At 37.4% G+C, this 26,917-nt stretch overlaps 1 protein-coding gene across 1 annotated transcript in view; it reads right to left on the bottom strand.

Moving 5' to 3' along the window:
• Positions 1–768: 768 nt before the first annotated feature.
• The window catches only part of MRC1 (mannose receptor C-type 1), a 126,629-nt gene continuing 100,480 nt past the window's right edge, over positions 769–26,917 (bottom strand). Inside the window, 7 exon segments of the mRNA XM_020966870.2 lie at positions 769–1,790; positions 2,145–2,186; positions 3,086–3,253; positions 11,034–11,147; positions 17,193–17,342; positions 19,033–19,198; positions 25,700–25,929. Coding sequence (XP_020822529.1) covers positions 1,543–1,790; positions 2,145–2,186; positions 3,086–3,253; positions 11,034–11,147; positions 17,193–17,342; positions 19,033–19,198; positions 25,700–25,929 — 1,118 coding nt within the window. The 3' untranslated portion in view covers positions 769–1,542.

The following is a 26,917-nucleotide window of genomic DNA, read 5'->3' as shown; positions in this document are numbered from 1 at the left end:
AATAGACTCCATTGTGAAACAGTTTGGTCAATTCTTTTACAAAATAGGTCACCAAAAGCCCAGGCGTTTAGCTACATTTTAAAGCAACAACAGAATCTGAGAGGCAAGATCTTAATATCTGATTCAGGCAGTCATGTTTTTGTCACTAGTTAGGAGTGCCTCCTCATTACTTAACATTTCAGTTTCCTCATGTGGAAAATGTGAAGGTTCTAGTAAATGAATTCTTAGACTCCTTTTAACTCCAAGACAGAAAGGTGAAGTAGATGAACACCGGATATTAAGTCAGAAGACCTCTGGGTCTGAATTCCAGGTGTGTTCCTTAGAACTTTTGTAAACTTGGGTAAGTCAACAAATTTCTCTGGTCCTTAATTTCCTCATCTTTCAAATGAAGACTAGAAAGCCTCTAAGATCTTCTATAACTCTTCAGTCTATGATCCTGTGATCTTATAGTAATCTATATTGTCTAATTAGCTTCGCCTCTGTTTTCTATAATTCTGCAACAAATGCTCTGATCAAGGGAAAACAGAAGATAAATGCAAATTAATAAGGCATAAATTGTTTCTTTATGTGCAATTTTTCAGGGACACATCTATTGCTTAAAGTAAGGAGCACATCTCCTTTCATTTAAAAAGTTTCTAGATCAATACATGACTTTCAATGGCAATATAACTACTGTTATCAGTAGTGTTACTTTGGACAAGCAAAACTGTTTAAAAAAAATACACACACACAAAGTTGCAATGACAGAATTTAACACCAATGCCAAGGTTTTAAAAATAGACCTTATTTGAGATCTTTATTTCATCACTTAAAGAGATTGGATGAAGCAAACTTTTGCGTTTGTTTCACACCCATTGACAACTGAGGGAAATGTTTTTTAAAATTGCTCAGGACAAAAGTTATAAAATTTGCAACACTCTCATTGTAAAACCATGTTTTCTCAGATGAAAATACAATTCAAAATTATACAATACTAAGGAAATGATTGTTAATAATGAAAACTGCCCAAAAGGAACATGCCTGAATTTTTTACGTCACCTGAGATTGTCTGAATGGCAATTCCTTCAAGTCTTACGTTTATGGAATGTTGACATGAAATACAACCCAATCACCCTTTTCTCCTGGAAGATTGTTTGCAGAATTTCAGCTGAATTAGGCGTGTGCTTTTGCTAAGAGTTCCATAAGCCATATGACACTTTTGTGTGTATGTGTGTGTGTGTGTGTGTGTGTGTGATTTACATGAATCTGACAGCCTTTCTTACAGTCATATTTTTAGGTAAAGACCAACAACAATTAAACAGGGCCAATGTATTAAGCCTAATTTCTAAGTATTTTTATACTTACTCTCTTGAGACAAGATCTTGCTGGACCTAGAAAAGGAACAACCATTCCACCAGTGTGCAAAGGGCTGGGAGACAGCACACAACTGAATAATACAATTTCACATGGAAACAATCACTTTGGCTCAAGGCTGGGGTAAGTTTTATCCAAAAGAGTTATTTATCAAACACAATAATAGATTAATGTCCTTATGTTATTTCACTAAATGAGAGCGTGTTCATTCTGTTCAATGTTGCCCATGAGATCCTTTGTGTCACTAGCTCCTGGAGTGGATCCTGTGTTAAAATAGAGGGTGTTGTCAAAGTTCGCTTCTTGTGGTACTCGGACCTGTCTTTTTCTGTAAAGGAAATATGCAGCACCACCAGCTGCGGTCAGAATTAGAAGCACCACCACGACAATGATCCCAGTTGAACTATGAGATCTGGGGGCTTTTCTGGTCTCTGGTCCATCTATAAAGAAGCAAGAGGCACCGTAAGAGAAAGGACACAGGCAAAGTGGCCAAGAATCTGACTTAGGGAGAAAAGGACAATGTGATTTTATCAGAGCAGGGGAATTTGTGCCCATTCTTCCACACCACATTTATCAAACAGAAATGAAAGGTGAGTAAGTAACAGCCCATAGGACACAAAGCAACATACAAAGCATTAATAATATTGTCTAGTTGTAGGCTTATTTTAGGTCTATAGGCACTGATAAGCTATTTCATTATCATTTTTAAACTAATATAAGAAGTTGAAAATACAAAAATTTTAAAAAGAGATATATTAATCATTTCAGCATTGAAATTTCTGTGGTGTCCTTACCTTTTGGTTTTATCAATGCCTGAGTAGGTTTAGCATCAACAACTTTAAAAAAAAAAAGACATTTGTTTAAAGTTTACATGAGCCCATAATTAAATGGCACTTGTGTGATTTATATTATTTAATTCTCAAATATGTGCTAACAAATCTATATTTAGACTGTGCTCTACTATAATTCGGTCTGCCTGTACTTACCCAGCCTCTTTCCATGGCTTTATTTTATCTCCCTGCCTATCCTATACTTGTACTCATGGAATGTAGCATCCTGTTGTTGATGGAACTTTTCTATAATAATGATAATAATAGTTCACATTTATTTAGCATTTTACAGTTTACAAGGTACTTTTCTAACTGGAGCCATATGTGATAGATATTGGAAGTATCATTATTCCTATTCCATAAAGGAGGAAATGGAGGCTTGGAGAGGTTAAAACCTTATCCATGGTCATGCCATTCATTGCCAGTAAGTGGCAAAGGTCAGACACAAAAGTCTCCTGATTCCCTGTTCACTGCATCATGTTCCAAGCTATCATCAGCATCAGATCCTAGATATACGAAGTATTGGAGAGCTTGCTTGGGCTATCAATATCCCCAGAATGGGTTTTCTCAACCATTTGTGATTTTGGCAGTATGTGAATGTGTCATCAAAATAAAATGATAAGCCTAAATTATAATATGAACATAAAGATAAATGGCTTTGTTTTTTTTCCTGGAGAGCAACAGACAGAACTCTTTAAGCAGGGTTATGTTCAACCTATCTCTAAACTCCCAAGGCCGTTCTCCATTTATAATGTCCCAATTCCACTCCAATGCGGTTCAAATTCTATTGGGTACCTAACAATTGCTCTTTACTTCCTTCTGTTGGCCCCTCATTTATATCTGACTATGTGAGTAGTGGAAATGGTGATGAACATTTCAGCATTACAGGAAAAAAAAATACTTACTTTTTTCTCTTTTACAAATATACCCTTTGTAAGAAGAGCAGTAAAGGTTGTTCCATAGTCCGTTTGAGGAATAGAGCTCCACGCAGTCTTCATTACGATCACTAGAGGGCTCTCCTGATTTCCAGTTGACAAAAGATACTGGATTGTTGTTTATCCAAAGCCAATTCCCTGATTGTTAGAGTGGAGAGCCAAAAGTCACTTAGCAATAATCACTATGAAAAATCTCAACTCTTTTAAGTAGGCAGATATATTGACCTTATATACATGTATTTAAAAAAATTCATAAAATAGAGTCCATAGATTCTAAACCATTTTTCACCTATTAGCTACAGTGTCTAATTGTTGAAGACAAGCAGAAACTAATCCAACATCAAGAAATTTTAAGGAGTTTTTAAAAGTATCTTCTATTCACAAGGCACCATAGTTAGTGCTGAAGGAAATGCAAACGTACATGACATCTATCCTGCCATCACCCAGCTTAGAATCAAGTAGGGGAGCTAAGAAATCCACACAGATAGCTATAATACAAATCAAATTTGATAACTGCATAATGGAAGTATTTAAGCTCAGCTTACTTCCAACTTCCAGGAAGGTTTCATAGATGTAATATTTGAACTGGACTTAGAAGAACAGATAGAATTTCAACAGACAGATGTGTTAAGGTGTTTATTCCATGCAAAAGAAATAATGTCAGCAAATGCATAGTGGCAGAAAGTTATGCTTAGAAATTCATAAGGAGTAAAGTTTAGCTGGACAGTAGAATGCAGGAAGGAGAGGAATGTTTTGGTAAGCTTGGAAGGGTAGGTTAGAACCAGATTGTACAATGAATGAAAAAAAAAAAGATTAAATATTGACCACGTTCCAGGCACTGTGCTACATGATGGGGGAAACAAAACCAAAAGTGAGATAGTCCCTGCCCTCAAGGAGCTTATATTTCAATAGGGAGATAAAGGGACTTCACCTAACTCCAGATAGGTGGATTTCACCATTTCCAGAATCTCTTGATTCTTCAAGTTGAATTCAACTCAGAAACTCACCCTCCTCAGTACCTTGTGCCTCTGAGGCCCTTTCTTCCCTCTAACTGCAAAGGGTAGAGAACTCCTCCCTGATCCTCTTTCACTTAAGCATGGAATCCAGCGAATTTTCCTCATCATTCCTTACCAAAATACCCTCTTGAATTTCATCATCTCCAAAAACTCATCACTCTGCAAGATGATGTCAACGTAGAAACCCATACCTCCTCAGATCATTTCCCAACTTGGCTGTATGACTGCATTGTGCCCTTGTACCAGCTAACTTTTACCCTGTATCTCCATTTTTCAGCTTCATTTTATGTATTCTCTACTCCCATTAGATAGTGAATTCCTTGAGGGCTTAGACTATCTTATGCCTTTCTTTGTATCCCTAGAAGTTAGAACAGTGCCTGGCACATAGTAGGCACTTAATAAATGCACATTGACTCTATTGACTAACTCTGAGTTACCAGGGAAGTATGTTTTGTTCCCGGGTAGTTAACAGGAATTGTGAATTTGCCTATGGAGTTGTCAACTGATACAACTTTCTTTTTCTTAAATAGAATTTTGGTTTTTTCCCAATTACATGTCAAGACAGTTTTTAGCATTCGTCTTTACAAGATTTTGAGTGTCAGATTTTTCCCCCTCCCTCTTTTCCTCTTTCCCTTCCCCTCGTACTAAAATGATAGGCAATTTGATATGGGTTATACATGTGCTATAATGTAAAATATATTTCCATATCAGTCACAGTTGTGAAAGAAGAAACAGATCAAAAGGAAAACAAAGCACGAAAAAGAATTAAGTAAGTGAAAAAAGCATGCTTCGATCTTCATTCAGACTCCATAGTTCTTTTTCTGGATGTGGATAGCATTTTCCTTCATGAGCCCTTTGTACTTGTCTTGGATCCTTGTGTTGCTGAGAAGAGCTGAGTCATTCATAGTTGATCATCACACGATGTTGTTGATATTGTGTGCAGGATTTTCCAGGTTCTGCTCATTTCACTTTTCATCAGTTTGTACAAGTCTTTCCAGGTTTTTCTGAAATCTGCCTGTTCATCATTTCTTATTGCACAATGATATTCCATTACATTCTTATACCACAGTTTGTTGAGCCATTCTCCAATTGATAAGCATCCCCTCAATTTCCAATATTTTGCCACCAAGAAAAGGCTGCCATAAGTATTTTTGCACAAAAAGGTCCTTTTCTCTTTTTATGATCTCTTTGGGATGCATATCTAGTAATGGTATTGCTAGATCAAAGAGTATGCAGCTTGGTTGCCCTTTGAGTACAGTTCCAAATTGCTATCTAGAATGGTTAGTCAGTTCACAACTCCACCAACAATGCATTAGTGTCCCAATTTTCCCACATCCTCTCCAACATTTATCATTTTCCTTTTTCGTCATATTAGCCAATCGGACAGGTATGGGGTGGTACTTCAGAGTTGTTTTAATCTGCATTTCTCTAATCAAAACTGATTTAGAGCACTTCATATGCCTATAGATAACTGATTTCTTCATCTGAAAACTGCTTGTTAATATCTTTCACCATTTATCAATTGGGGAATGGCTTGTATTCTTACAAATTTGACTCAGTTCTCTATATTTTTGAGAAATGAGGCCTTTATCAGAGATACTTGGTGTAAAAAATGTTTCCCAGCTTTCTGCTTTCCTTCTAATCTTGGCTGCATTGGTTTTGTTTGTGCAAAAGCGTTTTAATTTAATATAACCAAAATTATTTATTTTATATTTTGTAATGCTCTCTATCTTTTGCTTGGTCATGAACTTATAACTCACTTACCTTCTCCTTTAAGAATTCAGATGTTATACCATGGTACATATATATTTAGTATTGATACTACTTCATTGGCTGATACTTTTGTTTTTAGCAAGATGTAGTTTCCTTCCTCATCTCTTTTAATTTGGTTATTTTTACTTTGTCTGAGATCAGGATTGCTACCCTTGCTTTTTTACTTTAACTGAAACATAATAAATTCTGCTACAGCCCTTTATCTTTACTCTGTGTCTCTCTGCTTCAAGTGTTTTTTTCTATTGTAAACAACATATTGTAGGATTCTGTTTTTTGATCCACTCTGCTATCTGCTTCCATTTTATGGGAGAGTTCATCCCATTCACATTCACAGTTATGATTATTAATTATGAATTTCCCTTCATCCTATTTCCCCCCATTTATGCTTCTCTCTCTCTCTCTCTCTCTCTCTCTCTCTCTCTCTCTCTCTCTCTCTCTCTCTCCTCTCTCTCTCTCTCTCCCTCTCTTCCTCCTCCCCCCCTCCTTTCACTCTGTCCTTCCTCACCAGTGTTTTGCTTCTGTCTACTGCCTCTCCCTGTCTGCCCTCTCTTCTGTCAGTTCCCACCACCACCTTTTACTTAATCTCCTTCCCTCCTATTTTCCTATTAAGATTGATTTATAGATTCAACTGATTGTGTATATTATTCACTCTTTGAGCCAATATTGAGGAGAGTAAGGTTCAAGGGATGCCCATTACCCACCCTCCCATCTTTCCCTTTACTATAATAGGTTTTTCATGCCTCTTCATGTGAGATAATTTACCTCATTCTATCAATCCCTTCCTTCTGCACCTCTTTCTGTCCTCCTCTTTCTCATCCCTTAATTATTTTTATGTCATTCCCTCCAATTCATCTTATACCCATACCATGTATGTATATTCCTTCTAGCTATACTATTAATGGTACAATTTTAAGAATTACAAGTATCATTTTCTCACATAGGGATGCAAACAATTCAGCTTCATTGAATCCCTTATGTTTCTTTTCCCTTTTTACCTTTTTAGGCTTCTCTTGGGTCTTGATATTGGAGACCAATTTTTTTTTCATTCAAATCTAGTCTTCTCCTTATGAAAGCTTGAAATCCTTCTATTTCATTGAATAACCATTTTCCCCCTTGAGGTTTATGCTTAATTTCACCAGGTAGGTGATTCTTACTTGAAGTCCTAGCTCCTTTGCCTTCTGGAATATCATGTTCCATGACCTCTGATACTTTAATGTTGCAACTGCTAAGTCCTGTGTAATCCTAATTGTGGCTCCCCGATATTTGAATTGTTTCTTTCTGGCACTGGCAGTATTTTTGGGATCTCTTTTCTGAGATGATTGGTGGATTCTTTCAATGCCTCTTTTGCCCTCTGATTCCAGGACATCAGGGCAGTTTTTCTTAACAATTTCTTGAAAGGTGTTGTCCAGGTCCTCCTCTTGATTATGGCTTTCAGGTAGTCCAGTGATTCTGACATTATCTCTCCTGGATCTATTTTTCAAGTCAGTTGTTTTTCCAATGAAGTATTTTACATTTTTTCTATGTTTTCATGCTTTTGAATTTGATTGATTCTTGATGTCTTGCAGAGTCATGAACTCCCACTTGCCCAATTCTAGCTGTTAAGGAGTTGTTTTCCTCAGTTAGCTATTGTGCTTCCTTTTCCATTTGGCCCATTCTACTTTTAAAGCAGTTGCTTTCTTTTTCCAAGATGTTGACTCTTTTTTTTCACAATTCTTTTGCATCACTCTCATTTCTTTTCCCAATGTTTCCTCTGCCTCTTCTCATAAGATTTTGAAGCTCCTTTTGGAGCTCTTCCATAGTGCTTTCTGGACTTCAGACCACTCCCCATTTTCCTTCGGGGTTTTGCCCATAGGTGTTTTGACATTGCTGTCCTCTTCTGAGTTTGTGTCTTGATCTTTCATGTCACCATAACAACTTTCTATGGTCAGATTCTTTTTTGTTGGATTTTTTTTGCTTGTGTTTTTTGACCTTTTTCCTTTTTTAAAAAGTTGATCTCTGCTCCTGGGCTGAAAAGGAGTTTCTTGTAAGAGGGGATGCAGACCTTTGTGTTTACCTGGTGCTACAGCGGTGTTGCCATGAGGCCCGTGGGGAACTCTTGTGTCTGGTGCTGCACTGAGGGGGTGGAGTGGGGATGGCTAGTGCTGCCGGAGGCTATAAGGATCACGCAGTTTCTGAGGCCGGTGGGGCATTTCTGTACTTCCCTGGAGCAACACTGGAGCACATGTCAGTCTGGCTGCTGGTGGTTGCCTGTTTACCCATGGCTATGCTGAAGCACATGGTAGTTCTTGGAGCTGGAATCTGCCCATTCCGCTGGTTCTGATGAGGCATTTGGGGGGGGGTGTCCTGGTGTTGGTGTTTGTTTGTTCCACCCCAGTGGGGCTTAGGATCTCCCATGCAATGCTTCCTGTCCTGGACTGCATTCCCCTCTTACCCAGGTGAGACAGATCTTTCTTGCCAATTTTCCAAGTGTCTTGAGCTAAAAGATTGCTTAACCCCATCTTTTTGTCAAGTTCTGCTGTTCCAGGATTTATTTTGTGAAGCTATTTTATGGTTGTTCAGAGGTGAATGTGGGAGGGTTATGGCGATTTATTGTTGACTCCACCATTTTGGCTCCCATGATACAACTTTCTGTTAGTAATTGTGTTTCAAGTTTTGATTTGATTATTGTTTCTGGAGCAAAACAGATACCAAAGATGGAGCAGGAGTAGGCATTACTTGTCATACTAAAAAGAATATCAAAATAATGGCCAGGATGAATGGCTAGATGGGACACGAAGCATGCATCACTTGGTCTGAGGCTGACAATGTATAATGGAGTTCCTGAGTTTGCACTTACTCACAAAAAGGACAACTCAACCCAGACTGAGAGTTCTAAAGGTGAATGGATTATGAATGGATTAATGTAGGGGATGGTGACTGGAAGTCTAAATAACTTTTAAGGGTTTTAACCAACAAACTAAGGAGTTTGGACTATGTTTGGTAAAAAATGAGAAACTATTTAGGGTTTTTGATCAGCACAATAACAACGGCACATTAGAAATATGTATCTGGCAGTGGTACAAAGAATGAATTTGAGGAAGGAGATAGAGAAAGATTAAAAATCTGTTTCTGAGACCAGCAAACTGGCCAGGAAAGAAATGAAGAGTTCTCAATTGTGGGAATAGAAAGGAAAAGAATAATTCAAGAGCTACTGTGTAAATAAAAGGATAAGACTTAGAAAGTAATTAGGTATGTAGTGAAGGGAATCCATGGTGAGTCCAAGATTACAAAGTGAACGACAAGGAACAAGGTGAAATAATGAACACAAATAGTAATTTGTGTTACTATTCAGATTAGTAACCAGGAGGAGGAAGAGTATGTTTTAGATCAAAGAAAATTAATTTGATTGTGGCAATGTAGAGATTTTGGTACTAGCCACGATCGCTGTCCCCCATGCTTGGAAAATTCTCCCTCCTCACCTCTATCGCTTCTCTGGCTTCCAATTAAAGACCTACCTTCAATAAGATGCCTTTCCCAGTTCTCCTTAAACTTAATGCCTTTCCACTGACACTCCCTCTGATTTATCCCGTCTCTATCTTGTTTGTACATAGCTGTTTGCCGTGAGCTCCTTGGGGGGGAGGGATAGCTTTTTGCCTTTGTTTGTATCCCCAGTGCTTAGCATAGTGCTTGGCACATAGTAGGAGCTTAATAAATGCTAATTGACTAACTAGGCAACTATACAAGGAGACTCAAAGCTTTAAAGGCTCATAGGAAGAGGAGCGTTGAACTAATCACAGCTCATACGCTAAACTCATCTTGTTCATGCAAATAGTGAAATGTGAGGAATCTCCCCTTTTTTACTCTTTTCCTTTCTGATTTTAATATTTTACTGTATAAGAATATTCTATCAAGAATGTTAAATAAGTATTGGGGGGAAAGAATAACTCTAACTATTCCTATTGACCACAATATGTTACAAGAGTTTTGGTTTTCTTTTTTTCTTTTATTTTTTTTTTTTCAATTGGGTAGGTAGGGAGCAGAGTGTGATGGGGAAGAAGAGGGCTAGCAATAAGGTTGTCCAAAAAAAAAAAACCAGAAAAGAAAAAAGAGGTCATTGAAGTATGTTTTTAAAATTCACAAAAGAGAACAGAGGGGCCAGGAAAAAAAGTCATGTCAGCAAGACAGAATTGAAAGCCAAAGTTTAAACTGATTATCTATTTAACATGAAAAGTAATCTGCATATAATAGGAATCACCATGGTACAATATTTTTTCTGCTCAGATTGATAGCTAGATAAATAAACCTAATATTAGGTATGATAACACACACACACACACACACACACACACACACACACATATATATATATATATATGTATATATATATAAGCATATATATATATATATATATATGTATATATATAAACATATATATACACACATATATGGCATGGTACTTAATAGCAGGGTGTATATACATATATAAATATATGTGTGTGTATGCATATACACATAGACACACATACATACACATACATATAGATATATATGAATACCCACTTTATCTGATGTTTCAGTTCAGAATAAAATATTTTTAAAAGACCATAACATGCTGTGCACTAAGTTTATCCACTCTTCATCTTTTACAATGAAAATATGATGAGGAAACCATGACTCATCACAAAACCACTGAAGTTGTTGTTTGCCCTCAGTACGGAAGATTCCAGATGTTCAATTCAATTTCAGTTCAAAAAATATTAAGTGTTTTTGACATCCAAGTCACTACAGAGATAGAAAGGTGAGAAAATCCTTACCCTGAAGGACTCCATCATCTCCTGGGGGCAACAGAGAGAATAATTCGTACAACAGTAAGTAAGATAGAATATAAAAGAGTAGAATGTGATAGGGGACAAGTAGATACACAAATACATATAAGAATATAAAGGAGTCAGATGTGAAAGGGGCAAAAAGGAAATTCAAAGTGTTCACGGAAAGTTGGAGAAGTAACAGGACTCTTCCACCGAGAGGCACAATGGAAGAGGTGACAGTGGGAGATTGGCCTTGAAAGAACAGATGGATTTTAACAAGTAGAAATGAGGAGGGTGGGGGCAGAAAATGTTTATGCCAAAAAAAGGTATAACAATACTTACCTTCTACATTTCTAAACATTCCTATCCAAAAGTTGGTTTTGCTTTTAAGTGGCTCAACCTTGTATGTCAGAAAGGTCGATTCCACAGCTGACTCAATGGAAACCAAACTTGCACCTGCAAAGCAGACAAAGGAACAAATATAATTCAGATACATGGAACTGGTGGGAATGGTTTATTCTTTGTGCCAACTACCTAATAGTTAAGGTGATTAAAAAGTGGTCCTGGATCTTGACCTGCTCTTCACTAAGGGACTGACTATTCCTTTGCATGACACAATACCTAATGACTGGGTGCCTCCTTCCTAGCCACTCAGTGGCTATTTATTGGATCTATCTAGATAAAGGGCTCTTTACCTTTTTTGTGTCCTGGACTTTTTTGGCAGTCCAGTGAAGCCTATGGAACCCTTCTCAATATAATATTTTTAGGCAAGACAACAAGCTTATCTTAAATATTTATAATTTCCTAAGCTCTGGAGATACAAGCAAAAAGAAAGACAGTCCTTTCCCTCAAAGAGCTAATGTTCTAATAAGAGAAGACAATGCCCAAAAGGAAGCTGAGAAGGAGGACATAGTATCAACATCCAGAAAGTCAAAAGCAAAGTCAGGAAGGGAATGAAAATTTGTCATTCTGGGACCCTTCTCAAAATGCATAAAATAAAATACACAGGATTACAAGAGAAACAAATTATATTGAAATAGTTTTCAAAATATTTAGAAAAAAAAGTCAGAGACTAAATCCAAGAACTGATGTAGATTTATTCAGATTTTTAACTTTGATCTCCATAATGGTATCAGTTCATTTCTAAGGTAAACATCATCATTCATTTACTGCAAAATGTGGTGGGGAGGGGGGAAGGAGGAGGTGAAGTGCTCTATAATTATTGTTAAACTGACATATTTTATATTAACATACTGGGACAAATGTACTTGGAAGCAACATGGTACAGTGGGAAAAGTCATAGATTTGTAGCCATAAGAAGACATAGGTCCATATCCTATCCTAGACACTTACTAGCTGTATGAACTTGGGCAAAGTCACTTCTTCTCCTAGGCCTCAGTTTCCTCATCTGTAAATTGAGGAGATTAGACTTGATGACTTCCAAGGCCTCTTCCATCTAAATTTATGATCCTATGAGATGTTATTTCTAATGTCTAGGGCTTATCATCAACCACAAACAACTTTGCACAACAGCTACAGAAAGTTGTTGGTGTGAGTGCCAGAACTTTTCGTGAATGGCTATAAAATGAAGATTTGCATTCTGCCCAATAGCATAGAATGTTGTAAGGGAGTTACTGAGATTCAGTAATGCTGCATTAAGAATGAAGAAGCCAAAATTTGATGAAGGATATGTGGTGGTGGTGATATTGAAGGAAAATCTAATTTGAAAGAGTTGAAAGAAAACAGAATGTTTCCTGTTTCCAGTTTTTCCTCTCTCCAACTTATTTTGCACATTGTGAATTGAGGAATCTTCCCATTATATCATTTGTATTGTATTGATATCTAGATCAAAACCCTTCAATGATTCTCCCCTGTCAATACAATAAAATCCAACTCATTATTGTTCACTCTTCCTTTTGAAGAAGACCAATGACATCACAGGGCGATGACTTGATTTCTGCATGAATTGGACTTCAGTGAGGCAGAGTTGCACAAAGCCATCAACCTCACTGCTTCTTCCAGAGTCACCAAAGTCCAGTGGCAAGACAAATTCAGAATGACTAGCAATGGCTCAGGATGCAGTGGATGGCATCTTCGATGCCTGACCAAGCTCTAAGTGCTCCACAGTGCCTGCTTCAGTTGCCTTATGGCCATTGGAACAAATTGTTTTCAGCCATCCATTCTGACTATGGGGTGGGGAGGGGGGGCAGAGTTTTCACATGCTTGGGCTCACTGACAGGTTTGTGGCCTATTGGTTACCCTCAACCTGATTTAGCCTGTGTGTCAAGACTATTTTACCAGGGTGTGGCCATTGTACATGCTACAGCTTCTTAGAGTCACAGGTGAGAATTGGGTGAAAGGTGGAGACCAAAGGTAGGTGAGTAGCCCAAAAAAGGCTTGGCAAGTCCTCACACCAGAGGTGCTAATCTTCCTTGAGCACTCCATATACCCCCTCCCAAACTCCTTAGGTTAGTGTGCAAAACCCTGCTCAGTCTAACCTCTTTTAACCCCCCAAAAACACCTAATCTCTTAACAAACTACTGTATGAGTCTTCAATTCCAACCAAACTGTTCTAATACTCACTGTGACTCATATATGCAAGAATTGCTTTCCTACTACCATAGAGTATATATACAAACTTAAAATCAATTAATCAATCAAAAAATATTTATTACTTATTAAATGTCTACTGGGTGCTAGACATTATGGTAAGCCCTAGGACACAAACACAAAGAACAAAACAATCCCTTCTCTCAAGAAGTAAACACTCTAATCAATGGGAGAGAGACTAAACCATAGACTAATCCCTTCATTTTATAGTGAAGAAAACGGAGACCTAGAGAGGTAAAAAATAACTTGTCATTGTGATATGGCAGCCTGCCTTCCTCTCTACCACTTAGCTGAATTCTACCCTTCCTCCTACATCTCTCTCAAATTCTATCCTGTCCTTCCCTCATTGCCTTGGCCAGCCCTCAGGAAACACCTCCTCCTATGAATTTCTCTAACACTTACTGACTATATTAATCTGTCAATTAGCATGTACTCAATTTTATTTATTTATTAGAGATAGACAGATGCATGGACTGATGGATGAGGACCCTGGCATTATGGCTAGAGGACAGACCTTGGGAATAGGGAGATCTAGGTCCCATCTTTAATACATACCATCTGAACGATAAGGGGCAAGTTACATAATCTCTTTTTGGGTGCCCCAAGCAACTTTCTAAGACCTTAAGTTACAGATGAGTTGCTGAACTTCATCACTAGAGTTTGCACACTGGGAGTTCCCCATACCAGTGAAGCCACATGTCCCGACTACATATACCTATACCTATGTCTATATCTATATTTATGTCTATATCTATATCATATATATGTATATATACATCTATATCTATGGATATCTCTATATAGCCTGACTCTGTAACTGAAGTTTAAGAATGTCTTACTTCTCTTTGTATTTATAGTGCTTAATGCAGAGCTTTGCACAAACTAGGTATGCAATAAACTTTTGGATGTTTGATATTACTGGTCAAAGCAACCTATTAAAGGTGAACATTCAGCAAATGGAATAGTTCTATGGTTTAAAAATAAACGTGAATTTTTTTATGAGTTCAGGGATTCAGAGACCTATGTGAGATATACATATATATATATATATATATATATATATATATATATATATATATATATATATATATATATATATATATATATATATATATACACACATTTGTGCATGTATATACATACAAGCATGTGTGTGTTTACATGAATATATTTGTAGTGATTTAACCAAACATTTATTAACATATATCAAGTACAAAGCTAGGTGCTAATGTCCACCATCAACCCCCATCCCTTTTTGGCCCTTTGCTTTGCTTTGCTCTGTTTTTTGCCCAACTGAAGTTAATCAGGCACTGGAGATTCATGCCACAATACCCTTACCTATCATCTTCTCCTGATAAAAAACCTATTCAATCAACAGAAACTCTAGGACCCAAGACCAAGGACTCCCTTTCCATTTCTCCAAATTAATTTCCCTTTCAGGGAGTATTTCTTGTCCCATGGTGGGTGGGGGAAGAGGGAAAAGTGAGAGCAACAGAGACAGAGAAAGGAAGGAAAGAGAGGGGGGAGATGGAGATAGGGAGGGAAGGAGGGAGGGAGACAGAGAGAGAAAGAGAGAGAGAGAGAGAGAGAGAGAGAGAGAGAGAGAGAGAGAGATGTATAGAACTTGTCTGAAGCACTTATCCCAAGAAAAAAAGGACTAGGAGGGAAAAAAAGAGATATGTTAAAATGATAGAGGAAGAGATTTCTCCATTTCTTCTCTTTCCAACTCTGGTCAACTGAAGTCAGAAATCAGTAAAATACTGCTGCCTGCTGCTATCCTTTTCCCCTACCCCCTTGGCTAGCCTTTTTCCTCCTGCCAGCACTTGACACTAGAATCAGTACCAGTTGGTACCACCCTACATATTTGGGATGGAGCTATATAATATCACCAATTCACACATTCCCACTAATAATGCCATTTAGCATCCATGCATGATGACCCATCCTGTGTGACTCTTCTCCATCTCCTACCATGAATTGACCAGAAAGGGTTCCTCAAAGACTTTCTGGACGTGTGCTGTGCTGGGGTTGATAGTAAGGGCATTTTCTTTTGAAATTGGTCAGAGGTCAATGGAGAATACAGGCTGGCCACTAGTTATCTTTGACTCTTCCTACAGGACTGGCCCTAATTTTTTTCCAGGTCATACATTTCTCTCATGATACTTTTCCACCTCCCTGGAAAGGCTTTTACCATAGTCCCAGCACCAGAATCCATGTTTCCTGATTACCACCTGCTTAGGTACATCACCAGGAAGTCAGTCACTTAGGGTAGAATACAGACTTTAAACAACTAAGGGGCAAATAAGGCATTACTTACAACTAAGTAGAAGTCAAAAGAAAAATCTCCCTTGTTATTAATGCTTTAGTTCAGCGATGAAAATGGTCGCTCAGGCCAGATTTGATCGGTTTTACATATTTAGATAAAAATAGATTTTATCCTGTTTTCCAGTGACAACCTATTTTTGGCTGGCACCCCTAAGATCAGATCCAACTCTGAAAATGAATTACTGTTCTGATGAATAGCCACCATTATTGAAAAGAAAAACTTTTTTTCCCTTTAATTAACAAACTACTTTTGAAAAAAAAGAAACTCAACAAAGCAAAGAAAATCAATTGAGACTCAACACAGCAAAACACTAATAAGTGGATTAAGTGCCTTAGCAGTGAGAAGTAAACTTCTGTTATTTTATAAAATCTAAATCAGGTGGTTAAACTTTACCTGAATTGGAATTTTTAACAGAAAGGGCCAACTTTTAAATCCTGTCTCTGACACAAACTACCTATCTCTAGGCCTCTGGCAAGTTATTTTCCCTCTCTGGGCCACAATTTCCTCATCTATGAAATGAAATGGAATGTTTAGAGTTGACAGTCTCCAAGTTTCCTTCTAATTCAAAGTCATAGGATCCAATGATGGGTCTGGACAGAAATCTGAATAAAAGACCAGTGGCTGCTGGGTCAACTATGACTAGACTAATAAGTTAAGTGATGAATACCCACTAATGAGATCACAGATTTAGAGTTTAAATGGATTGTAGAAGTCATCTAATCCAGCTGCTTCATTTTACAGATGAGACCCCACAGAGAAACTGTGACTTGCAAAAGGTGAGATTTAAGTGAATAGAAGCAGCATGAAAAATATTTCAGAGATTAAATTCTATATGGTGGTTTATATCTTAAAATAATTCTGCAGCAGGTCCTTTGGAAAAGGAAGAGTAAAAGAAGAAAGAAGGGAGGAGTTTCAAAAAAGAGAAAGACCTAGGCTAAATGATGAGGATAGGATTTCCCTTCTCAGCTGAAGAAGGGGTCAAAATAATCTATTTAAGAAGCTCCCTTGAATTTTGGCACTCTTTTCTGCAACACCCACCCCCACTCATGGGGATCTGATGCAAATGGTTTTCTGGTATTGGTGAGATGACTCTTAAGAACAGTCACTAACAAGGGTCATCTCAGGATATAAAAGCCACTGGATTGAAAATATTATGACCAGTGAGAAGAGAAAGTTTCTCTTGATTTGGCTGAAGTATGGTAATCCAGTGAGTAACCCCGGTTGGGAACTTTGAGACAGAAAAAATGGGAAAAGAAGCCAAGCACTCTTTGGTACATGTGCTGAGTTCATCTCTACAACTGTTGGGATCATGTTTAAAGAACAAAATGGCTCTGTGGCTATGGAAAACCCAATTCTTTCTCACAGTTCTAGAGTGTGGACAAAAACTGGCAGACATACTTTGGAAGAGGTAATATGGCTTTCTATGCTAACAGAAATTCATTACAAGGAAGCAAATAGAGAAAAAGTAAAATATCAGATATTTGACATTTGTCATTTGGAGAATTTAAGAATTTGCTCCAATATGTACAATCTGTGAGTCAGCTCTCAATAAAACTCATACTTACCCATTCGGCTACATTCCAGCAGAGCTTGGCCCCAGCTTCTTGTAGAAGAAGATTCAATATAATAGCAGTGACGATGGAAAGGGATCCATGAGGTTTGTTCTGAATCTGGACATCTGCCAGGTAATTGTGGAGGTTCTGTGGCGGGCTTTACTGGGAGTTAAGAAGATAGTTAAACAACGACAACAACAAAAAATCTGAAGTTTATGAAACAAAAGACATTCTAAGGTCAACTTCACGGGAAAGAAAATGTACTGCTTGTCATATGGAAGAAACCACTGATTGTCCATCATTTGAATTCATCATTGATTTTTTTATTATTTTATCAGTTATGTTGATTTTACATAACTACAAAAATGATATCAAGAGGATCCTAGAACCTTATAGCTGAAAGAGACATTTAATTCAATCTCCTCATCTTCCAGGTGATATAAACCTGGCTGAGATAACACTGTTTCTTAGAGTCTGAAGCAAGATTAGAACCCTAGCTTCTAGTGTGGTTTAGCAGAAATAACAGTTAAATGGGGAGTCAAAGGAGCTAGGCCTGAATTCCAGCTCTGCAAAATGCTACTTGTGTCAACCTGGGTGGATTGCTTTCTCTCTCTGAGTCTCACTTTCCCTGTCTAGAAATGAGGCACATAAGACCCACAATGCTCCCAAGTAAAGTGCAAACCAGATTAAAATGTAAATATTTAACAAAATAAATAAAAATATGGTAAAAGATAGATAATGTCACATTTTAAAACTAAGTCGACATGTGGCCCACAGGGATCTTTTTGTACAGATTAATGGCCTCAGTTTCTATTTGAGTTTAGCACTAGTGCTAAACTAGTGGTCTTGAAGGCTTTTCCCAACCCTAACTCTTCAATCCAATGATCCTTTTGATGGTGCTATCTCCCAGTCCAGTGATAGTTCTACTATGGTCTATGGCTGTTGCTCATAATTCAGAACTTGCATAATCAGATACATGCACAGCAACATATAAGTTTAATTCCTGGGCTTCCAGGTGAAATTTTGCAAAGGTATTACTGCTCTCAGCTACTGCTCTAAGTTCTATGCTCACCATATACCGCACGAGCCCTCTGGAGTTGGGGGCCCCTAATGCTTCAGTCCTACCTGGTTAGTGCAAAGTTAGCATTGATGATGCTTATGCCATTGTACCTCTGGTGTTACAGATAAAGGCCAAAGACGCCATGCTAACTTTGAGTGCAGTTTGCTTAATTCTGAGAAATCTAAGAATGGGCTGTGTTCCATTATTTTATGTTAGAATTGCTATCTGTCCCTGAAAAAAAATAGAGATGTGCTTTGGGAATAAGGTGCCATAATGTCAGATAAATTCACTAATAAACATTTAGAATATATCAGTGACAAATAAACACTGGTAATATGAGAAGTGGAAATGGGGACTGGGCCTGCGATTTCATTGGTATAGGGAACTTCAAGAGGGGAGAATTGTCACTATCAGTGCAGGCTGGCATGGGACCTTCTCTGCAACTCATTCCCAGACAGTTGCCTGGGCAGCTTAAGTGGTGCTAGTCAGTGTGTTAGGGGCACGATTTCAATCCAGGTCTCTTCAGCTCCTGGGGTGGTTCTCTGTTCACTACACCAGGATAGGAAATGTTTCACCCTAATTTCAGCACTGTTTGGGGCTGGAGGAAAGAATGGGTGAACTGATAAAGAATGGTTGATCTAACATCTTCCTGTCAGATAAAAGAGAGATTTTTGCCTGCTCACAAGTTCCTGAGACAATGATTATTGCTTCCAGCAGCACAATGACCAGGATAGGTACTTGTTTGCTTTGAAAATAGAAATCCCCCCAAATAGTATTGCAACATCTAATTACCATCTGATTTTTTGCAGAGAAATTGGTAAGTTTCATTACAAGGTGCTGTCTTCCAGAATCCTTCCAGATCCATATAGACACAACCTGATTTCACTTGAGGCTCCCCAGGGCCCCAGTTTGTGTATCTCATTCTCCACTTATCGATCCATGCATATTCACCTTCAGTCTATAAGGAAAAACACGGACTTAAGTTACTTCATATAACACCAAATTAACCAGCTGAAAAAAATTTTTTTTAATCAAGCCACAACTTTTTTCCCCCACAGATCATAAACAGTTTGAACTGGAGGGCACACTACAGGCTACCTAACTAAACTCTCTATTTTATAGAGAGTGAAACTGAAGCCCAAGGAAGTTAGCAACTATTCCAAACTCACACAATTAGTAAAGAGAATAGGATCAAGAACCCAGGTTTCTTGATTGCTAGTCTAGCACTAATGCATGATGCATGATTAAGGCCCTAAAAACGACAAAATGTTTTCAATATTTTTTATTGTTGTTGAAAAGACACCCGTAGGAGGCAATGTTCATTAACAGGCGAACGTCCAACATAGGCAGAGCTGTTCCATTCTTCTTGAAAGACATATCTTGCAATGTTATAGCACACAAATCAATCAATGATTTATTTCTCATTGATTCCATATAAATAATTATATAATTAAGTAGTAATAATGCTAATTTGGTTGAAAATAATAGCATAGGATAAAGCAAATTAATCTTCTTATATAAAATAAATGTACATTATATTCATCCTGGATAAGTAAGAATAAAAGAAAAATATATTTAAGCTCATGAAACAATTACAACAATAATTATTAAGAAAGGTATTCATGCTTAGATGGCAAAAAAATTTAAAAATAAGAGACAAAAAATTTTAAAAACAAAAAATAAAATACCTGTATAAAACTGATTCAAGGTCAACATTGTACTTCCTTTTAAGCAATAGTAGTAAGAGGACTTAGTCATGACCTTGATCACCAGAGAAGCCTCTAGTTTAAGGTTCTTTTATCGTGTGGCAGGGTCACTGCTCACCACTGACTTCCCAGACAGATAACAACAGCCCCGCCTCTCTTCCTCCAGAGGCATTTGAGAGACGACTCATTCAGGGAATATTCCATATTCATATGGAAACACTAGAGCTTTAGAAACCTATAATAACTGACTGGTAGAGTGCTCATATAAGATGCACCTACCACCCAGCCTTAACCTTCCCCCCAAAAAAATATTCTGCAGGCAACTATAATTGCATTCAATGTTTAAATGGATCTGTGATGCCAAAGGCTGGGAATATCCACTGCAAGAATTCAGATGGCCATCACTGACCCGTCTGCCCATATCTTCCCTTAAGTTCACTACAGGAGATTCACGCAGTGTGTTACAGGTCTTCCTAACTTTCTCTTGACATGTCCAGGACAACACATAAGCTGTCGAGGGTCTTATCTTAATCTCACGACTTCAGTGGCTCATCTTCTTCTTCTATCATATATCCCCCTGTGCTTTAGTTTTTCTTCAAAGTACTTGGTTTTATGTTGCATTCCATTCAATGACAATACTGACTTACCCCTAGACCCTTGGCTAGTACTCATTTTTAATTTTTATAACCATAGTTTTGTTTGACCTTGAATAGAATATTGGTTTTATAAAATAAGCCTTTTCTCCCAAGAGAAGCTTAGTAGGATCAGAGATTTATAGCTGGAAGGGAGCTTAGAGGCCATCAATCAAATCCTCTCACTTTAGAGATGAAGAAATAGACACAGAGGCTAAGTGACTTCCCCAGGGTCACACAGCTAGTGCCTGAAGTAGGATGTGAAAGCAGATCTTCCTGTCTCCAAGTTTACTTCTCTATTTTTGTGTCACATTGCCTCGCCTTAAGAAGCTATGTGGGGGCAGCTAGGTGGTGCAGTGGATAGAGTACCGGCCCTGAAGTCAGGAGAACCTGGGTTCAAATCCGGCCTCAGACCCAACACTTGACACTTACTAGGTGTGTGACCCTGGACAAGTCACTTAACCCCAATTGCCTAAAAAAAAAAAAAGAAGCTATGTGACTTTCCAAGGCCTCTTCCCCATGTTTTATCCTGGGTCCCACCTATTATCTATTTGTTCTATCTGTCCAAGATATATATACTGATTAATAAGTTATCCATCTGTGCTTTTTTCCACTTGTCTTTTCTTATGTGAACTCTTTTGAATAACTATGGATTTCTTCCACGAGGTTCTGCAATGTTTCAAGGCTTGATACAAACAGCAATCAATCAGTCAACATTTATGAAGGGCCTATTAAGGGCAGATAGGTCGTGCAGTGGGTAGAGCTCTGGGATTAGAATCAGGAAGACTCATCTTCATGAATTCAAATCCAGCCCCAGACGCTTACGAGCTGTGTCATCCTAGACAAGTCACTTACCCCTGTTTTCCTCAGTTTCCTCATCCGCCAAATGAGCTGGAGAAGGAAATGGCAAAGCACTCCAGCATCTTTGCCAAGAATACCACAAATGGGGTCATGAAAAGTCAGATACAACTGAAATGTCTCAAAAATGACAAATTATGTGCCAGCTACTATGCTAAGTGTATCCACAAAGCAAGGGCATGTAAAAGACCATGTCATCCACAGAGAATATTTCTTCAATTTGGACTCTAGGCTAGATCCCCATCATGACACTGGCCAACTCCTATTGGCAAGCACATTACTTTCAAAAGTCTACTTGTAGCCAAAAATACCCTCTTTGAGAATGTGTTTGATGCATCATACATGATAAACTATTTTCATACAAATTTTATATAGATGGGAAAATAGGCACATAGGGAGGGATGTAGGTATCCTATTAGTTGCTTATTTTTGCTACTAAAAACTTTCAAGATTTTTGTCATACCTTTGGGATCTTGACTTCTTTCACATATCTCATGACTCAGTCCCTCAATACTCTCACAACTGTGCTGCCTCCAGATCAGATCTCTAGGCGCTCTTAGTCTAATCCTAGCATTGTTCTCTTTAACGCCATTTCTGCCTTTTCAATAATCACATCCAAGACTGTATGTTCTAAATGTGGTGCCTGAGAGTCCAAATATGGTGGCGCTATTGTCCTGGATAGTGAAAAAAAAAATCTGTTGCAAAAATCTTTGCAGATCTGTTCGTTTTTCTTCTATTTAGAAACTTTAATCTAGCACTAATCTAGTACTTTAAATGCATGATACTTGTCTCTTCAAGAAGCATTTACTAAGCACCTACTGTTTACAAGTAAATTTCATCAAACATTTAAAGATCAAGTATTTCCAATATTAAATAATTTTGAAAAATTGGCAAAGAAAGGATCCTATCAAACTCCTTTTTTAATTTTTTTTTTAATTTTTAGGCAATTGGGGTTAAGTGACTTGCCCAGGGTCACACAGCTAGTAAGTGTCAAGTGTTTGGTCTGAGGTTAGATTTGAACTCAGGTGCTCCTGACTTCAGGGCCAGCGCTCTATCCACTGCGCCACCTAGCTGCCCCTCCAAACTCCTTCTATGAAACATACTGATATCTAAACCAGGAAGAGTAAAAAAAGAGAAAGAAAATTATAGAACAATTTCATTACTGAATATGGATGCAAAACTCTAAATAAAATACTAGTTAAGAGATTACAACAATGTATTACAAAGATTATACATTATGACCAACCAGGATTTATACCAGGAATGCAGGGATGGTTTAACATAAGAAAAACTGTGAACATAATTGGTTATATCAATAATAAAAGTTTAACAATCATATGATTATATCAATAAATGCAGCAAAAGCTTTTGATAAAGTACAACACTCATTTCTATTAAAACACTTGAAAGTATAGGTATAAATGTATTTTTTTCCTTAAATTGATAAAAAGTATTTAACTAAAACCATCAGCTAACATTATTTGAAATGGGGATAAGCTAGAAGCCTTCCTAGTAAGAAGAGGTATGAAATAAGGATGCCCACTGTCACCAATATTATTGAATATTGCATTGGACATCCTAGCAATAGCAATAAGAGAAGAAAAAGAAATAGGAGGAATCAGAATAGGGAATGAGTTAAGAAAATGATCTCTTTTTGTACATGATATGATGATGTACTTGGAAAATCCCAAAGGCTCAACTAAAAAGTTGGTTGAAACAATTAATAATTTTAGGAAAGTAGCAGGATATAAAGTAAATCCACACAAATCATCGGCATTCCTATATATCACAAACAAAATCCTGCAAGAAGAGATGGTTAGAGATACCCCATTTAAAATAACTCAAGACAGTATAGAATACCCGGGAGTATACCTACCAAAACAAAACTAGGAACTATATGAACAAAATTATTTTTTAAAAAAACTCTTTATACAAATAAAATCAGATTTAAATAATTGGAGAAATATTGATTGTTCATGGGTAGGCAGGGCCAATATAATAAAAATGACAATTTTACCTAAACTAATTGAAATATTCAATGTCATCCCAATTAAATTACCAAAAATTATTTCACTGAATTAGAAAAAAACAATAACAAAATTCATTTGGAAGAACAAAACATCAAGAATATCAAAGGAACTAATGAAAAACCTGTAAAGGAAGTTTAGCAATAGCAGATCTTAAACTATATTATTAGCTTGTAATTATCAAAACTATTTGGTACTGGCTATGAAACAGAAAGGTAGATCAGTGGAACAGAGTACACATACAATTTACAGCAACAAATAAATACAGTAACCTTGTATTTGACAAACGTAAAGACTTAAGTTTTTGGGATAAGAATTCATTTTTTGGTAAAAAATTGTTGGGAGAACTAGAAAACAGTCTGGCAGAAAATGGGCCTAGACCAATCTCTTACACCATTTACCATGATGAGATCAAAATGGTTACATAACTTAGATATAAAGAGAGATATTACAAGAACATTTTAAGAACTTAGCACTTGTTTAATGACCAAAGACTATATATATTACTGGAGAAAATGAATCATATAAATCTTGATCTTCTCACTATAAACAAAACCAGAAGAAAGTTAACTAAATGGAAGGCTGGATCACAATTTCTCTTTGAAAAGGAAAATGATTTGACACTTAGCTTTATTGTACCACTGAAGACAATAAGGAGCATCATTTCATGTGACAGTTGGTCTTCACATATTTCAGTGCTCGTGATAAGCATTTTCAAAGTAACTACTATGGAAAAAAATGCAACATAATGCACCACCCTCTATTATAGGTAGAGAGAAGGAGGGGAATTCTACAAAAACAGAACAAAACGGTAACACGATTTCCCAAATTAAATCAACACACACTCTGAGGATCAGCATGGAATAGTGTGGAGAACGAGCCTCAAAGTGAGGAAGATCTATGTTCAAGCCCTGTCCCTGACACATCCTGCCTAGGTGATCTGGGGAAAATAACTAAATCTCTTCACTTCACAGGAAACTCACTACAAAAATAAGCAGGTGGTCAATTTGCATCAGGAGAGAGAGTTACCTCAGGAGGAGTTCTGTACTCTCATAAAATCATCATTCTGGATTAAAAGAAAACAACTCTGATACTTTAATGCAAAGGTGGAATAGGGGAGGAAGACAAGAGATATATTGGAAAATCATCATCAGGGATAAAGAATGAGAAAGGTCAGAGACTTGTAGACTACACAGAAACCTCATGATTACATACCATGAATACTTTCTTGAAGAAAGGAATCACTAAGTATTGGACATGGGGAGCGGCAAGCAACATCACAAAATAAAAGAACTGCTTGTATTTTAGCAGACAGAGAAGAGACCTATCTTTGTCACGGAAGTCACCATTGATTCAAGTGTCTGTGTACGGCCAGACCACTGATTCCTTAGAACAAAGGCCAAAATCAACACAGCCAGAAAAGTAAAAATGAAAAAATGGGATGCTGTTCATTTAAAACACCTCCATCTGACCTATGGAAAGCAGTTATTGAGGATAAACAATGATATAGGGAAAGAAGAAAGGAACCAGATTTCAACAATTTTACACGGATAAATTTCACTGATGTGAATCAATTGACATTAATGAAGAAACAATGACAAAAACAAAAGTGTAAAAACCACCTTAGTTAGCAAATGCTTCATTGAGGTTATTGATCAGAGACCAATGGCAGCCAAGGAAAATACTGGTTTAGAATATACTTGTTTGTAAAGTTGAGTGAAAAACAGTGATTGAAGATTATCGGGCACATTACCCCATAAAAAGGGAAGGAGTAGACAGTAAAACCAGTTTAAAGAAAGCTCAGCAGGGGCAGTTAGGTGGCGCAGTGGACAGAGCACCGGCCCTGAAAGCAGGAAGACCTGAGTTCAAATCCAACCTCAGACCAAATACTTGACACTTACTAGCTGTGTGACCCTGGGCAAGTCACTTAACCTCAATTGCCTTTAAAAAAAAAAGCAAAAGAAAGAAAGAAAGCTCAGTAAGAGACCCAATCTTAAGCAAAATCTGCCCAAGGATATTTAAGAATGAAAATGAACAATAAACAACTACATATATGTGTGTGTGTGTGTGTGTGTGTGTGTGTATAAATAATTAAAGCTGATTAGAATCAGGATATGATCTAATACAATATAAGAAACAGGATACAATATAAGAAATTCTCAGGTAAGACCTTGGAGAAATATTGCAGGTTCTTAGACACATTGAAGGGAGGCCTTACATTTTTCAAATATCTTACCAAGTTGCTGTTCAGACCGATCCAAATAAGTTCATTGTGTTTCTGCATTTCCAGCCATACAAATGCACTGATATAGGGATCTAGGATGCTGGCAATTTGGGATGATCTACTCTCGCAATATTCTGCTGCATCTTTCCAGTTCATTTTCATTGCCATTACCGAATAGCTACTGTCACCAAACTTGACGAAGTCCTCAGACGCTGGTGTCAAGGGATGAGGCAGAGCAGGGTCTGAAATTTAAAAAGAACATATCATTTTAATTATCTCGATGAATAAAATTGAATTGACGCCTCACAGGGTGCAGGGCCCTGTATTGGCATGGAATTATCAGAGCTAAAGATGCATGCTAACAGAGACAGAACAGTACATATCTATTCAACGCACAGTATTGAAAGGTACAATGTGTTCTATGACCATTTTCTTATAATAAATAGAGATATTTTGATCTTCATTACTGGTCCTCAAAGAGAGTCATTTCAAAATTGGTTAAAAAACAACTATGTGTTAAGACCAGGTTTATCTGATAAAGAAATACATTTTTCCCAAATAACAAATAGAAAGACTTCTTGCAAATTTAAGAATAGTCAGAGAACTAAGAATAAAATATACAATGGCAGGGGATGGATTAATCTCACTAGAAGGAGGAATCTACTATCAAGTCATAATTTTGAACCTTCTCCCTTTCAACTTTCTTTCCCCATCTTAGTTGAATTGCTGTGTTAGGAATTAGCATTGTCCTTGATCCACCACTCCTCCAAATCATCAGGATGTGCCTTCCTATGGGTAATATACGTATATGGAATAAGTTCTGGTCTGGGCAGGAGGCATATAGAGAAACCCTGGCTCAGTGACAGAGTTCATTCTTATTGCTGGCTCCCTATGTCTGTTGCTTATGTCACTGGCTTTGATTCCAACCTCTCATTGTCCATTGTCTAGGCACCCAGCCCCATATTAATAAATATTACCTAATTATTCTCTAATCTAATTGTTGCAGTGCCCTTTTCCTCACTTCCACTCCCCCAGAGTATGTGCATCTGCCATTACAATTGACCACAAGGGAGTTTGGAAAACTGGTTCCTGGCCACGTATGCCTCTTTGGCATATGTGGAATGCATCATTTATTTGATTGCTAAGTTGGAGCTCTGTGGATCTATATCATGTCTTTATCTATCTATGTCTATATGTTAGCTGTACTACCTGTCTCCTACCCTGCTACAA

Source organism: Phascolarctos cinereus, unplaced genomic scaffold, assembly GCF_003287225.1.
Source record: "Phascolarctos cinereus isolate Bilbo 61053 unplaced genomic scaffold, phaCin_HiC Scaffold_1;HRSCAF=81, whole genome shotgun sequence".
Lineage (NCBI taxonomy): Eukaryota > Metazoa > Chordata > Mammalia > Diprotodontia > Phascolarctidae > Phascolarctos > Phascolarctos cinereus.
The sequence above is the reverse complement of the archived record's forward strand: the minus strand, read 5'-3'. Positions and strand labels throughout refer to the sequence as shown.